Source organism: Drosophila busckii, chromosome 2R, assembly GCF_011750605.1.
Source record: "Drosophila busckii strain San Diego stock center, stock number 13000-0081.31 chromosome 2R, ASM1175060v1, whole genome shotgun sequence".
Taxonomy (NCBI): domain Eukaryota; kingdom Metazoa; phylum Arthropoda; class Insecta; order Diptera; family Drosophilidae; genus Drosophila; species Drosophila busckii.
Window position 1 is genome coordinate 104872 of NC_046605.1, and position 16711 is coordinate 121582.

General features: G+C 37.9%; 2 protein-coding genes across 4 annotated transcripts; one reads left to right on the forward strand and one right to left on the reverse strand.

Moving 5' to 3' along the window:
• Positions 1-320: 320 nt before the first annotated feature.
• LOC108596292 (suppressor protein SRP40) lies at positions 321-4787 on the forward strand. The gene is made up of 3 exons (XM_017981883.1): positions 321-902; positions 3789-3930; positions 4161-4787. Exons 1-3 carry the CDS (start codon positions 868-870, stop codon positions 4785-4787), a joined length of 804 nt encoding a protein of 267 aa, XP_017837372.1. The 5' UTR covers positions 321-867.
• A 7152-nt stretch (positions 4788-11939) lies between these two features.
• LOC108595188 lies at positions 11940-16541 on the reverse strand. 3 transcript variants are annotated; one of them, XM_017980368.1, is made up of 8 exons: positions 16471-16541; positions 15837-16150; positions 14871-15720; positions 14387-14810; positions 13874-14329; positions 13482-13676; positions 12775-13427; positions 11940-12412 (listed from the first exon to the last, which is right to left on the reverse strand). In XM_017980368.1, exons 2-8 carry the CDS (start codon positions 16089-16091, stop codon positions 12192-12194), a joined length of 3054 nt encoding a protein of 1017 aa, XP_017835857.1. In that variant the 5' UTR covers positions 16092-16150; positions 16471-16541; the 3' UTR covers positions 11940-12191. The 3 variants fall into 3 exon arrangements, with proteins under 3 accessions (XP_017835857.1, XP_017835856.1, XP_017835859.1); XM_017980367.1 differs by having other exon boundaries at positions 13874-14332; XM_017980370.1 differs by having other exon boundaries at positions 12366-12412; positions 12899-13427; positions 13874-14332.
• Between the last annotated feature and the right edge of the window lie 170 nt (positions 16542-16711).

Sequence of the window (16711 nt, forward strand, 5' to 3'; positions counted from 1 at the left end):
TTAAAAGCTACATTTTTCCGTTAACAGGATAATGAAAAATATAATTTTATGGACATTTGTTAAAATTTATAACATCGATGCAACATCAATAAAAAATATCGCCAACCATAATATCGATTGTTGCAGTGCTGTATAACAATAGAAGTACTTGTCAACTTTGCCCCTCCGTAATTTTCAAATTCACCTTCCTCCTCAGTTTCCAATGCTCACTTTCCCGTGAGCTGCTCATTTTCCAGTGAACGCACTTAGCTCCGCGGAACCGGAACTGGAACTCTTTTTTAGTGGTAGTGTAATGTTTTAATTTTAGTTATAGTTTATTTTTACTCTCGATTTGAACGTTAAAGAGTAAAGACGTGCGGGTCGTAGCGAGTCGAGTTGCACGCGTGTAGAGTGCTTACAATTGTGTTGTTGATGTCGATATAAATAAAGTAACTAATAGAATTGAGTATAGCTTATCTAAACAGTGTGTGTGGATAAAAACAGCAATCAGCCCTCGATTTCGGTTAATAGCAAACGTGTCGGAAAAACCATTTTAAACTAAAACCAAACAAGCTGTGACTAAAGTTTTGCAGATTTCGCAACAATAACAATCATTAGTTTGCCGCTACTACGAAAACACTATTACAAATACAAATACAAATGCCAGAAAATCAGCTGAAGGCTCGCACATACTTACATTCATAACGGTAGACAGAACGAGAGAAAGAGGCGATACACAGACGAGTGAAAGTGCGCGTGTATATGAATGTTGACGGTGTCAGCATTTAATATTAAAATAAATTTTAAAAAAACCTAAACGTCTGTTAAGCAGCAGCAGCAGCAGCAACATCATCTACAAACACACGAAAGTACAATTACAACAACAAAATGATCGGATACACAGACCTCACCAAGACTAGTCGGTAAGTGTATGATAAAGAGCGCGAATAATGATGATGTGGATATAAGATGTCGAGGAGAATGTAGAAAAATTAGGCTTGCTACAGTTGGTTAAAATTTGTTTAAATACAATTGAAAGGCACTTATTGATAAATTAAAGCCAGCGATTTGTGTTGAGTATTCTCTCGTGTTCTCTTTACGCCGCACCCCTGAATTTTCTCTTTCATTTGCACGGCAGCATATTATACAAAAAATTTATCGTACGATGCGAACGAGCCAGCAAAGAAAATAAAAATATATACATATGCATGTACATACATATATATTTATATACATACATATGAATGTATTAAAAAAGAAGCAAAGCCACAAGAGCGCCGTTTGGCTGCCTAATATGACACAATCGAGCTATGTGTATGTGTGTGTTTAAGCTGAGCGGGTTTGCTTTGCATGGATGTATGTATGTATGTATGTATTCGTTTTTGAGTTTGCTTAAACTAAACTAAACTAATAATAATCACACATACATATACATACATATGTATGTAGAAAAAAGCTTATGATTTTTCGTGCGTTGTCTGTCTGCACTACGCCTTATCTCTCCAATCAGGCGCTTTTCGCACTGCCATTTCATACTTATCGATCATAGAATTACTCATAACATTCCCCACCCGACAATTACCAAAAGTACTTTTGAAAACTAATATCGTACCTACACCTGTGATTCACTGTTCAAATACATAAACCATAACATATGTATGTATGTAAATACATACATACCTGTGTATAAGTATGTAGATACATATTAATGTGTGTCATTGAAAAGAAACGTAGTAAACCGCAAATTAATATAAGAAAAAATACAATATTTGCATAGAATTACAATATTTTAGCATTATACTTAAAGTTTGTTTAAAAAATTAAACGCACCTGAAGGTCAGCTTTGTTGCTTTAAATGAGAAACAACATGAAATAAATATTGCTCAATTTTGCAAATATTACATATGACGACAACAACAATACCGAAAGAAGATGCATAAACAGAAAAAAGTCTCTTCATCTAACAATATTTCACTTTCGTATAGCCGCTCTCTCTCTCTCTCTCTCCCTTTTGCTTCTTTTGCCAGCATCACGCCATAAATATAAAGAGCACTTTGCTTAAGAGAGTGCACGCAAGGCACACGCTCTTGCCACCAATTCAAACAACACCCACCTAAAAACCATTCCCCCTCCTTTACCCAGCAAACAGTTTCAAAGCATCGGATGATTTCTGTGTTGTATGCCGCATACGGTTGCGCATGTCTCTCTCTCTCTCTCTCTCTTGATTCGTTTTGTAGTCAAACTGGACTTGAGCGCGAGTCGCGTGCCTCACTTGGCCCACTTCTCAGTTGTGTTGTCCAGCAGGTGTGTTCCATTAGACAATTGTTGTCGTTGTCACTTCTCTCTGCCTCTGCTTAGATAACAGCAGCAGCTATGCGTTGAAGCTTTCCAATTGGTTGCCGCAGATGGCGTGTTTTTGCTGCCGGCAACATTCAACGACATCGTCAATTAAATGCTGAGGCAGCAACTACAACAATGTTCTTTGCCATTTCTTTAGCTGTGAGGCAAGCACACAAAAGGTCAATAGCGCTCACTGCTGGCAGACCACCGCCCATACTTCTTTCCCTTTGCCTTTGTATTATGTGGAGTTGGCAGCTAACTAAATTTAGATTTTGAGCAACACCAGACTTATTTGATCAATTGCTTACAGTATTGATTATAAGCCTGCCGATTTAACTAAATTTCTTGCAATTATGCACAGTTCGGCATATCTACGCTGTGTGTGTGTTCAGTCGTTACTTCAATTACCGATATGATAATTGCGCAATTATGTGGGTATGTCCCATCTTGAAATACTCTTTAATACGTATGATGCATCTTTAGTGGGACTTGTTGCTTGTTAATTTAAATTCAATCTCCGAAGATTTCTATTATAGGGTGTACAGTAGTACGCGCATAACTTTTTAGCCACTGTCGCTTGTAATGCAAGGCGAGGAATTCAATACGCCGTCTACAAATCAAATCAATTAGTCAGATCAAGTTGGCTCAACTGCATGGGAAAATTCTCTTGGCATGCAATGGAAAAAAACCTTGACACTAGTTCGACAAAGTATACCGAGTGAGCACGCGGCGCTCGCGTGTCGTCCCCCGAAGAGACTTGTACACATTACAGGGACAAGCGGCAGCACTATCAGAGAGTCTAGACAGCATTTGTTGGTGAGTGAGTAAGAGGGGGTGGGGCAACCATTGTGGTGTGTAAATGCGCAGCAATTTGAACTAAATTTATCAATGGCCATGCCTCAAGGCAGTGATCAGAGCAACGTCATAAACTTGAGTAAATGTATCTATCGCTGATACGGAATTCCAGTTTCCCGGTGGCGATATTTGTAGACAGACGCGCTGGCGGCGTCTTAGGACACGCGAATGGAAGTTGTAAAACTTTCTGAAGCCATTGCTGATTTCAACGACACGTGGCAACAAACCGGTCAAGAGGGAGGGGGCCAATGCGTTTGGTTGTTCTTGTTGTGCTGCTGTTCAGAAACAGAAATCTGCGCAACAGGTTTATATACATTTTAGTTTTGTATTTCTTTTTTATACCTGCCTCAAATTGATTTTGCAAACGCTTATTTGCATGAGCTTATAAATCAATGCCAATGTGAACCTATACCTCTAAAAAAATGTTGTAGATATCTTGATATGCTTCTTGCGGAAATGTTGAACAAAAGAACAAATGGCAGACGTAACGAGAACACCTTAAGCTTATTATACAGTATTATTTTATGAAAAAAAATTTGTTTGTATAAAATGTGTCCAATCAATTGCCATATTGTTAATAGCTTGTTATTAATTCTTTATTATTATTATTGCAGAAACTCCCTGCATCGTATTGCGCGTCACGATGAGCAGCAGTTCTCTAAAGATAGCATTGTTAATGTTATGGAAAAGTTTGTAAAAACTGTCAAATTTATGGATGATACCATATTGGTGCCATGCAGGCTCATGGATCGTCAGGTATATATGCATTAGGTTAGAACTAATTCTGTGTAAATTATTTCTTTATACATGACAATCATTTCTTATAGTTCCATCTTTTTCATTATAACTATATAACTTTGATATTTCAAAAAATAGTATTCATACCAATAATGTATGTTTTATATAGAAATAATTTTTTTTGTTACATATTAAATATTTCTTCTTGCTTGCTAATGCCGGACTTGATGTTTCTGTCTTTTATTTAGATTGGTGATAGCACTGATATTATACCAGCCACGGGCAAGGACACAACCGCCAATCAGCTGACGAAAAGTTCAAGTGCGGAAGGCAAACGAGGTGCGGCACATTCAAAGAATGTACACGAATTTCTGAGTGCCTCCGAATTGTTTAATCTCTACAACATGCTCAATGCATTGAAGAACGATTTGCTGTGGACCACCAATCAGACCGATGCTGAAGAGGAGCAGGAGAGAGTAGTGGAGAGCAAGACTGAGAGCAGCACAAACAGCAGCAGTAGCAGTAGCAATAGTGTGGGGGTTAATAAAGGTCACGTGCGTCGCACATCCACGGCTTCAATGATGTCCACTACATCAGTGAGTAATTTGAGCGACTCGGATTCAGACATCTCGAATGAGAATGATTCGGGGCTGGAGTCCGATGGTAGCAAGAGCGACAATGCGCAGAGCAGTGATGGCAGTGATATTGTTGATTTAGGCTGCCAAAAATCCAAATCGATTAGCGGTGATAAGGCCACGGAACTGGCGAAACGCTGCAAGAGACACTTGAATGGTCTGTACCAGTGCCTGGAACAAATGACAGAGGCGGCCAATTATCTGACCGCCAGATACCAAAGTGATATTGGACCAGTTTAGGTTTCAACTCTCTCTCAACTCAACTAGCATGCTGATGATTACTTCTAAATCTAAAACGGGGCGGGTTATAGCATACATGTAAACCAAAAAATAAGCAAATTCTATATATAAAGTATAGAGGGTTTGAGTGGTTTACAATATTTGTTTTAGTTATTTCTCTCCCCTGCTCTTGCTCTATTTTTTCTTTAAGTAAGGGGGGAAACCATATATAGCTTATAATGATATAGGTTACTAAATGTCTGGCCATGCGATAAAATTTATACTTTGTATATTACATATTGGGTAACGGGGTAATGCAACTAAAAAAAACTTGTTGAAAAAATAATTGTAAAACAGAACAAAATCTAAATAAAATGTAAACTGAAAATTAAATGAGCAGCGAACAAATTTGCAGGCAGTCAAATTGTTCAAATTACTGTAAATGTGCATTCCTGAAATATATAAATAAATAAAAGTACACAATGCGCTGCCTGCCTCAAAAGATGGGCCACGCCCTAACCCTTACACACACACATACACCCATACATGCATATATATGTATTTGTATACTCGCAACAAACTCACCTGGTTTGAGTTTGTTTTTTGTACTCTGTTAATGCTTTTTATACATATGTACATACAAACTTAAGTTATAATTTCTTTATACGTTCATGTTCAACATAAAAGCATTAAAACTGTAAACTGCAAATTGTTCAAGTACAAGAAATATAATTTCGAAACTAAAACTAAAAATATATGTATACACATACCATATCTCTCACATGAATGCCGTAATTGTTATTATAATTGTTTTTGTACATAGACACACATACATAAGTTCTAAATACAACATTTGCAGCTTTGATATAAATTACTCTTAACGTGTAATCGAGAATTATTTATACAATAATAAAAAAAATTGTATTTAGAAAATTAAATACACAAATAATAAACAAAAACGCTAAAAAGTTGTTTTTTATTTCTTAACTTTTGCGATAAAATTGGATCGCCTGTTAGGGGCAAATTCCAATTGCGCCTGGCATGGCCCAGTCATGAGACCGTCATAAAGTTAGCACAACATATATGGCCAATTTAAACTGTACGCCATAGTGACACCAACTAAATATATAATATCCACAAAGATAAGCTACCAGCTGGTACAAAACTCATGTATCATGTTTCAAATTTACAGATGTATTTATACTCATATGAGCCTTAATTGTAAATATTTATGTAAGTAGATCTTAGCGTGTATTGACTGTGCGCTCGCCTGGTTACTGAATCTATATTTGGCAACTTTCAACTAATGTCATATTCTGACTGATAACTGATTACAACAGGCAGGAAAAGTTGGAGGAGCCATTATATAAAAACTTTATCAGCTCTGTAATATAATACTGAATCATAAAGGTAAACAAAACTAATGAATTATTAGTAAAGATGAAACCAGAACCATTCCATTAATTCTACACGAGGTGTCAGGTGTTCCAATCAATAAATCAGTTATGTTTAGCCATCGGCTGGTTACGCAGCAACTATTGTAGTGCCTTAAAGTACATAGAGACTAGTAGAACATACAGGGCTGTGGATAGGAGTCAGTGTGAGGGAATAATATGCCCTCACACTGAGCTAAACTGCTGGACACTACTTCTAAGAGTTCAAGCGTAGTTAATTAACGTCTGATATCAACAAAAACAGTTGATTTTTAAAGGCTTCCATTTGGAAGAATGAAGCCACGAAGTTTAGTCCCAGTTGGGCTCAGATCAGATGCTATTGCCACGTAACCATTTTATTATAAATACTTAATGGTCGAAATTAATTTATTTTTTGTTTCTGGTATTTTACTTGGTGGTCTTGTCACATGCATGTCTATCTAGCTATATAAAACGCACTTATACAGATTCTATCTATGATGACATTATCGTACAGCCGAGGCTATGAGCAAGTCTAACCATTTGCAAATTGCTACACTTTTGTTTATCTGTCATTTATTATAGATACACACATTATATTGTTCTCTTGTTTGGGCAACTGCTGCGAAAATTAAACTAGTTTTGCGTGATTCTGATCGAGGCGGAAATTGGCCAAAAGTAGAAACTAGCTGGGCTTTTAAAGTCAAAGCCTTCCGGCTTAGCATGAATAACAAGCATAGGTGGCGCATATTTTGAGACCCTTTATCTTAAAATTTATAAATTTAGCTGGTGTTCACTTAAAAATTGTCAAGCCGTACACTAATATTATTTTTTAAATTTATTTCTTTTGAATATATGTATAAATTAGTAATACGCCATTTGACGGCATTAAAACAGTCAATTTAATTGCCAAAATATTTTATCAGAAGTTTGTGGCCTATTGCTTACTGTCGATAAGTAACACCCTATTTATTAAAACTTAAATACGTTTATTGACCCTTGAGATAATCAAGCTAATATGTATGTATATACATATACATAAATATGTACATGTTCGTATGTATATGTATATCTATGCAAATTGTTAAGCTGGCCTAAAAGAAAACCGTGGCATGACTAAGCAAATAAAAAGTTTATACTGTGGCCTTAATTTGGCAATTGAGGCGGCAGTGCTCATTTCACTCAAGGTTTGACTACTTGACCATAAAGCATAAATTCTTGCAGAAATTCGCGCAAAATTTCAAATTTTATCACGTGTCGTATGAACGAGTGTCAAATAATAAACTACATTTTACAACAGCATTTTTTACGAAATTCTAATGGTACTTAAAAAAAAAAAACTAATTTAAAATTATAATATGTAATTATTTCTTTTAAATGCCGACTTAATAATAATTTAACTTCCGTTATTGTTAACGGCAATATAATAAGAGTTGCGACCCCAGGTCATCACGGAAGTGTCCCACAAAATACATACATATGATGGTATAATATGCATATTCTACAGTTATCAATAAGTTATAATTATAATCGCATAAATTTTCGTTTCCAAAGTGTTCCAATGCCTTAGTGAACCGTCGAATGCTTCCTGTTAGCCAAAAAAAAAATATTATTAACTGTCAGACCTTTTAGACGCATCACTATAATTGTCTGATGCTGCTGCTACTTGAGGATGCGAGCTGAGAATTCCGTATTAGCTGCGTACACGCCCCTAAACTGAACATCCTCCCCTACCATAAAATCGCAAGACTTTGTTGTTGAATAATTAGAGTCTAGGCACAAGTGCGCATATACCATACATAATCATTGTACAGATTTGTATCTGTGTGTGTGTGTGCACATATACATACATATATCACGTTAACAATGCGAACTTGAGAGCTTACGTCTCTGCTGCTGTCGCAGTCGCAGTCGCTATCACTGTTAGCGCTGTTTGGGCTGGCGGCCAAGTTGAATCGTTGGTTAGAGCTGCCTTGGTTCATGGCTAGCGAGTAGTACAAAGTCCAAAAACTCGAAATTCCACACATAAAAAGCAAACCTACACACATACTAGTACATGTCTATATAGTATATTTATTCACATACATACTACAAGCTGTTGTGCTTTTACAAATCGCTAAATCATGATTGGTACCGCTGAGACGGTGAGACGACAACAACGACTTGAGATTCATTCACGAATATTCTGCGACAGTTGCCCAAGAAAGCAACAACAGCAATGATCACACCATACGACATCGCAGATTTCCTATTTATCAGTTATTTGTACACACGTTTTGTATCTGACAAATGTAGCTCAAGCGTCAAGTTCCGGCAACTATATTACTTTATACACTTTGTTTAATATTGACGCTAATTAAGCACTCTACAGTAAACAGCTAAGAATTCAAAGAACAGGGTAGGGAGCACAGTGGTACTATTCCGCTTAACATGAACAACCAGAAAAAAATCTCACAAAATGCACAAAGAAAAGAGTGGATATGAACCGTTTGCTTCTGAAACTTGGAGCTCTTACGTTTATAGAAGTTCAGAAAATAGAATGGTTGTCCCAGGCTTTTTATTTTTCAAACGGAAAACAGTTTTTATACATATTGCTGTTAATTGCTGACTAATCATACAATTTCAGCAAAATGTATTGGCTTTGGATTTCCACGTACAAAAGATGGGCTGACGAAATCTTTGAGAACTGGTCATCATATAAACGTAGTTACATTCAGGGGTATGTATGTATTTAAATATTTGGAAACGTTTTAATTTCTTAGGGGTCATTTAGAGTACGCTTCAATGCTAAAACTTGTGCATTTTGTACATGAACAAATCTGAAGACAGGGCGTCAAAGCAATAATAGACAAGTCATCGGAATAGTTTCGTAACTGCCAAGACAGCACCGCTCCTCCCTCCCCACCCACACACAAATACACATACACACGCACGATAGTGCAAACGTTACTCGCACCTGTTAAAGTGCGCTACGCTGCGGCTGCGCGTTGCTTTGCCTGAATCTGAATGCCAAACATTGATTATATGACCTTCAAGCGACTGCGACTGGCGACTGCGCAGCCAAATAAGCCAAAAGCAGCGGCTTACGAAAAAGACACAATACAAAAAAAAAAAAAATTAGCAGCACATGTACATAACAGCGAGACAACAGAAAGCTTTTATGATTTGATACTTGAAATCGAAAGCTGCTGCAACCTGCTGAATGTGACGGTAACGTCAGCGTTTTTCGCTGGAATAAGCAAGTGGGCAAGGAAAACGATGAACTTTTACGACTTTGTTTTGCGCTTTAAGCAGGTGTAGCGAACGACGAACCAACCTAGATAAAAATACAAAAGTTTATTGCTGGAAAGCATGCCTAACTAAACTAGCTTTTGCAACTTTGATTTTTTGTTGTAAGCCAGTTAAGCCGCCCTTTTTAAAGTTCGTTTGCTTGTATATATGTGTGTACATATGCTTTTATGTACAAGTTAAATGCTTAAAGTGTGCGATCTTATATTACTTGCTAATTAAGCTTTTGTTGCAGACAACCCTAGCTCCTCCAAGCCCCCCCCCTTGTTAACAGTTCGTTAACCAGTTTGCTTGCATCCTTCAATCTTTTCTCAGCACAAGATCAGGTCGGGCCTCTTTTGCAGGCACAACCTGTAGACACACACACAAAACATTCTTCGATTTTGATTTTATGCTATAGCACGCTCGGCTATTTTATTGATATTCCAGTCAAGCCACGTCTCCGAGCCCCTTTTGCTGTCATTTTGCATAATTATAAACAAGAAAACCTGAATACAAAAACAAAACATACACAATCGATGCGATCAGTTTTGCTAATTTTCCATTGTACTGCTTTTCAGTGAATTTTTAGAACATTTTTTATATTATTTTCAAAGCAAGAGACATGCATAATAATGAACAAAACATGTTGGATGTATTTGGAATTCCCAGCTGACAATAAACGTCAGCATCCCAATAAGAGTCAGTGGACTGTCATTAAAGTGTAGCTAAAACTTGGCAAAGTTGAGTTTTAAATAGTAACTTTTTAACATTGATTGGTGCTTTATTGAAAGTATATATATATACTTGGTGAACGTAATATTAGGTTAACAAAATTTTAGGTATGGCGTAAAATAGAGACTAGCTGAAAATTGTATAACCAATCAATCAGTTGAGGCTATAAGTTTTCTAATTAAAGGTGACACCCATGACATATATAATAGGATTGACTATAGATATAAATTATAAAATGAGATATATGTATGTATATGTACAGACAGCATACAAATATAACAAAACAAAAACTAAGATAATACTGATTCTAAAACGAATCATGGAAAACTCTGATTAATTAATGAATATATGTATGTAGTAGTAGTACCTCTATTAGAATCCATAAATATGTATTATTAGCAAAAATATTGAATATATCTTAACAATTCTGTTACAAACTATGTACATGTTTAATACTATGTAGGTATATTTAGTGCTGAAAGTGTCTTATCAAAGCAAAAATAGAAAAGCTCGATTAGGATTGTCTTAAGGTCGCTTATAGTAAGATCTCAATTAAAAAAAATGTCAGTGTATAAAAATGTACAGTACCATAGTACGCAACGTACTATAAATAATGAAATTATGATGTGCACAAGTTTGGGTGAATTGCGTCGTAGACGTTAACGCATTTTATGGGATTCACAATTAAATCAATGCGAGCGCCAATATGTATGTGAATGCCAATGTAAATGCAAGTGTCAAGTATCAGGCGGGCTTGAAACTCATTAAGTTAATGAGCTAGAACCTGACACACATTTTTCAAGACCCCCACAGAGAGACTATGGACTCGAAACTTGAGGTACACTTAGGCACTTCGACAATTTGCGTAAGCAGGAATAAACAACAACAAACAAAACAAATAATTGTAATTTTTTCGAACCCAACTTAAATAAGTACTACAACACAACAACATAAGTACTTACGTTTGTTGGTAACTTATTCAGCTTACTGTAATTTGCATAGAGTTTTGTTCGCATTAAGTTTATTATCACGTTACATTATTCGCTTATTGTTTATAAATGTATGTATATGTATGTTGATTGTAGCTTCTATATGCAATACAAATGAGTACAACACAATTACTTAATTAATTTAGTTAAATTTTTCATTCAAACCGATTGTTAAATTAGCATAAACAACAAACTAGATAGTTACCCAGCTCTTAAAACCAGTGTTCCAATCATTTTTACTAAACAAAGTTATTTGACTAAATAAACATTTTGGCGCTTAACCCAATTGGCAAAAGGTAATTCATTTAAACTATCCACTAGTTTTTATAAAGTTTTGATAATGCTTATAGTTACAAATAGTATGTGATATTTTAATGCTTCTAATGTAAGTATAGTGACTAAAAGTTTAGTAAAAGTGTATGAGATAAAAGATATGTTTGCTGGGGCATAAGTTTATTAAGAACTAAGTAATTAGGAAATGAAAAATAAACTCCGAAAAATTCAATAATAGTCATTTGAAACTTAAAATAATATGCATTCACATCCAAATGAAAAATAAAAGAAAACTGTTTTCATTTTGTTTAATTCTTATAGAAATTCCGTTAGCAAATTTTGCAACATTTCCATCGCTTATATAAGTTTTAATGTAATTACTACTACGACTACTAAAAATAGTGTGCAGTGTTTACAACACTGTAACTAAGAAAAACAAACTTAAAATCAAAATTTCAACTACTAAATATTATTATATGAATTGTAATACGTTTGCTACCGTATATGTATATATGTATGATGTAGTTCAGATTCAACTGTAGTTTGTGTTTAATTGTAAACGCGATTCCTTACTAAGTTATTGTTATTCATTACGTTTAAGTCTGAGGGATTATTTACTGGACTTTTCTCATTAGTTTTTAGCCTTAATTTGAATAAACAGTCAGTCGATTGAGTTGCTCTTCTTGCATTCTCTACTAATCTAAAATTTATAAATCTTAGTACATATGTATGTATACTTATATAAATGTCTATTCCTCAGTTAGTCCGCTTAGTTCATAGCTTTGATGCTCGAGACTGCGCTTTAACTGCACTATAGTGCTTACAATTAGTTGCTGTTTATTGCTGTTTGCTTCATGAGTATCCAGCGTTGTAACATCCTGCATGGAACTTTTGGCCGAGACGGAAGCCCTTAGCTTACTTTGCTGACGTTTATTGGAAAGCCCAGGCGACTTGGCACGTTCATTCATATCTGCATTAAAAAATTTTTAATTAATTAAAAACTTGTTATCTAAATGTTCAACAGATAAAGCAAAGCGTTTAATGGAGAAAGATGGACTAAAACTATTATAGTATAACTAAGAGCACCATAAATAAATATATTTCGAAAGTTGGAAAACTTTTTTCAAAATATAGGAAATTGAAAATTAAGTTTTAATATATCAAAGGCTTAGAAAATTATAATCAGATTGATAAAAAATGCATGAAAAATAAAAGTTTACATATAGACGTCAAATTTGATTGATTTTAGCCCATGTTACGGGCAGAATTGAAAAATTCAGGTAGATATTTTGCTATTTTGAACTGTATTCAAGTTCTCTGTAAATCTCTTACCCAGCTGAAAATCGAATGTTTTTTTAATGCGCTCGAAGGAAGAGCTGCCCTTATATACTTTACGCTTGAGTGGCTCACTATGTGGACAGTAGAAGTTATCTTGAGCCTGGGGCATAGTCGGTACCTGTGCAGTGCCGAGCACATTGCGATTGTTGTAGTCCAAGTTGTTGTGTAGTTGTTCCGGTTTCAAATAGTTATGATTGGTGACATCCTCGCTGAACTGTTGTTCCACGGCAATGCACTCTTCTTCCTCCTCCGCATGAAGCAGGAACAGCGCAGCCGTTCGATGCATATGCCTGGGACTTCCCAAGTAGCGCCCATTGAGCTGTAGCTTAGGCGAGAGTGGTGCAGGCGTTGGCATTGAATGCTTGCGTGACGGCATCTCTGGCGGTGTATTCTGATTCATGAAGTTGGTCAGGTGCGTCTTGCGCGGACTGCAGCGTCCCAGTTTGGGACTATTGGGCGGCGAGGCAGTCTCAAATTTCAGTAGCTCAATGCGTTTGTTTATAGCGGCGGCTAACTCGTTCTCCAGAGGAGGTGTTGGTGGCACTTGCTTCTTGGCCTCCACTTCGCTGTGCTTGAGCATCTCCACCCGCTTGTTAGCCAGCGGATTAATACGTCTCGGACTAGACACAGGCGTGTCCCTCGGTATGCTACGAGTAGGATAAAATAATTCTGCTGCCTAGTAATTCGTAAACTATGCTTACCTTTGAAGACTGTTTTTAAGCGACTCCAGTAGCGATTCGGCCTCCATTATGAGCTGCTTGTACTTTATATCCGCCTCTAAGTCGGCCTTGAGCAGCGCCTTCTCGCTTTCGGCAATAGTCATGAAGTGTCTCTCCGTTATGTTGCCAAAGATTAATGAATTTGAGCGATTCGACAAGGGTGAAGTTTTGTAGATGCTGGTAAATAATTTATATTATGTTAGTCTCAGGTGATATTTTTACATAAAAAACGCTGTCTCCCGAAATATAAATATGTATATCATTAATTATTAAATGCTCCGAGGGCATTAAAGATTAAAATTAAAGATGTTACATTTCTGATATGAAATATATATGAATATCATATAGACGTATTATATATGTATATTCATTACCGTTCTTTGCAGCCCAACAGCTGGCGTCGCAAACAGACTGGTGTACCGCCCACGCTTCTCGAGCCACGGGGCTCTTGCAGCGACGAACACAGTGCGCTCCTTTCTCTTTCTCGTCCTCGCTCGCGTTGTTCGCAATTCTTCTTGCGGGTTTTGAGGAAACGTTTGCGACGCCGAAGTAGCTGTCCACTGCCACTTCCATTCTCCGGCTGGGGCAGCTCTGAAGCATTTTTACGGCGCGAGGAGCGTGTCGAGGCGCGACGCAAGATGCCTGGACTGGGCTGTGGATAGTAGTGGCAGCTGCCAAGATTACGATGTAGTTCGTGCCGCTCTAGTAAAACCTCATTCATAGAGGAGGTGTCTATAAAATCAATATCCAGCAGCTCATCTGTGTCGCATTCATCGCCCGCATCCTGACCCGTGTCAAGCTCGGAGGCGCAGTCCGTGGGATCCGAATCACTGCTGTGAATACAGAAATAAGTAACTCCAAGCAATTAAGAGAGCGAAAGTACTCACCTGAGTATGTCAGTCTCCTTTTCATAGACATAGCTCTCGTCAAACTTGCCAATCATTTCGTTGAGTGTGGCTTCATCATCGCTAAGAACTAAAAAGCTCTCCTGGTGTTGTTGTTGCTGCGAAGTCGACTGCGATTGCGACTGAATTTGACGTCGCTTCACAGTATGCGCCGCATGTATATTTTCCACTTCAGTCGAGGATGATGAGCACTCAGAGTCAACGCCCACGCTCACTGCTAACTTTTTCGGAGTACCCAAAGCATTTGTTGTTGTTGTTGCCGGTCTCAACTCTTGGTGGCACTTAAATTGTGAAGAGTTTGTCGAGCTGCTGCTTGCTGCATCCAACTCCAAACGTAGCTGTGCATGCTCTGCCGTATTATACCATGGATTCGTACGTATTCTCGAGCGTTGTCTCGGCGAGGGCGCTACAAAGAAATTCAAGTTGAGTAATATGTATATCTGTGGCACGTGTTGCATGTACTCACATTCATACAGCGTCAGGGGACTTGGCTGCGGCTCCAGACTGTTGGCAAAACTGCCTTTAGGCGGGAGCGGTTCCATAGGCGACATCTCCTCTATGCGATTCAATCCAAATTTGTAAGAATTGGTGGCACGACTTGGAAAGTAATGTGTACCCGTTCGCATGTTGATGTAGTACTCTGGCGCTGGCGGATTAGAACTAACAGCGCAGGGTGAGTTGCCGTCGGTGGAGTAGCCCGTGGAATATGCGCTCTCTGGTGAGGATAAGGTGTGAGGTCGTGGACCAGGCAGAAAATTATTTGCACGCGGCAGTGGGCGAGGTGCACGCAGACGCAGCTGCTGACCAGGATTTGCCATCGGGAGACACTCATCCGACGCGCCTAGGTGCACTGCGGCCAACTTGGAGGGCAGCAGGCGACCATAATGAACATGCTGTGCACGCGACTCTGACTCCACATCATAGATCAGCTGCAGGCTGTTTATATTCTCTGATCTGGGACGCTGATAATCCTTCAGAGGCGGTTTTGGACGCAACAACAGTGTACCCACTTCTTCATACTCGACCTCCTCCTCGGCGGGAGCTTGGTAACTAAGCTGCTTACTTGGTTCCTTTGAGCCCGTAGACCAGGACAGAGAGGATATGCTGGAGGAGCTGCAATTGACCCGCAACGGTGACTTATCTGCGCTTGAACTACCGCTTAGTGGTGGCGCAGGCTGCGGCGTTGGAGGCAACGGTGGTGTGGGCGTGGTCAATTGGCGTTGATAGCGATGCTGCGGCGCATTCAAAAGATGATCTGACTTGGGCGATGTGATAGTCTCATGATCCGGTGACTGCCAGCCATAACGACTGGGTGTCTATATAAAGAACAATTACAGTAAGTACATGTGTATAATATATATATATATATATACTATATATATACACTTTTACATACAAATCTATATACATATGTATATCGAAAATAACTTACATGGCATTGTATGGGTGAGACTTCGCGTCGTCTGACAGGACTTGCAATGCTGTGACTGCCGCTGCTGCTGTTCAATACCGGACTCGTTGTCGACTTCAAATTGCTGCACTGCGGCAAAGTCCCAGCCTTTTTCGTATGACCATGTCCTGTTATAACGATACTTGCCTCGGACTGCGACTGTTTGTGCTTATTGGTCTTCTTACGTGGACGCACAATGTGTGTCTCCATCCAGGATCGCAGCTTAGAGCCAAACATTTTGAGACCAACTTCAGTTTCCAAATTTATAAGTGGACGGATTTAGGCTCTTATGAGTTCTGTGAAAGCAAAGCATTCAATAATTATAGACAACTCAATAATCAGTTATAAATATATGTAAGTGTATTCCAAAATTGGTCGTATCCTTGAATTACTTCTAGTCCGAGTGTGAATGAAGCCCGACAAGCAAAATGGAATGTATAAAATGCTGAGCATTAACAGAACTCGAAGGATTTTTCAAATTGTTTTAATCTTATATAATTATATTGTTAAATGGAGAATTGGGTGGAACGTGAACTGAATTTTCTCGTAAGTGCACAACTACAAAAAAAGCAACACTGCCGGATGAAATGTGTATATATATGTATGTATACGTAACAACTGTCGGTGAATCTTTTTGCTTTTTAAACTGCTTTCTGGGGTCCACTTTGCGTTGATAAGAAAATCCATTTATAGCAGGCACAAAAGCCGCCCATAATTTCTATAGTTTGTGAAACTGTTGTGTATTTTATATATATGTATGTGTGTATGTATATGGGTGTCCTGGCATTCCTTGCGAAATTATCTTATTCGCATGCTGCCTCATGACTTTTACGCCTGTTTTTATTGTTAGCAGGCTA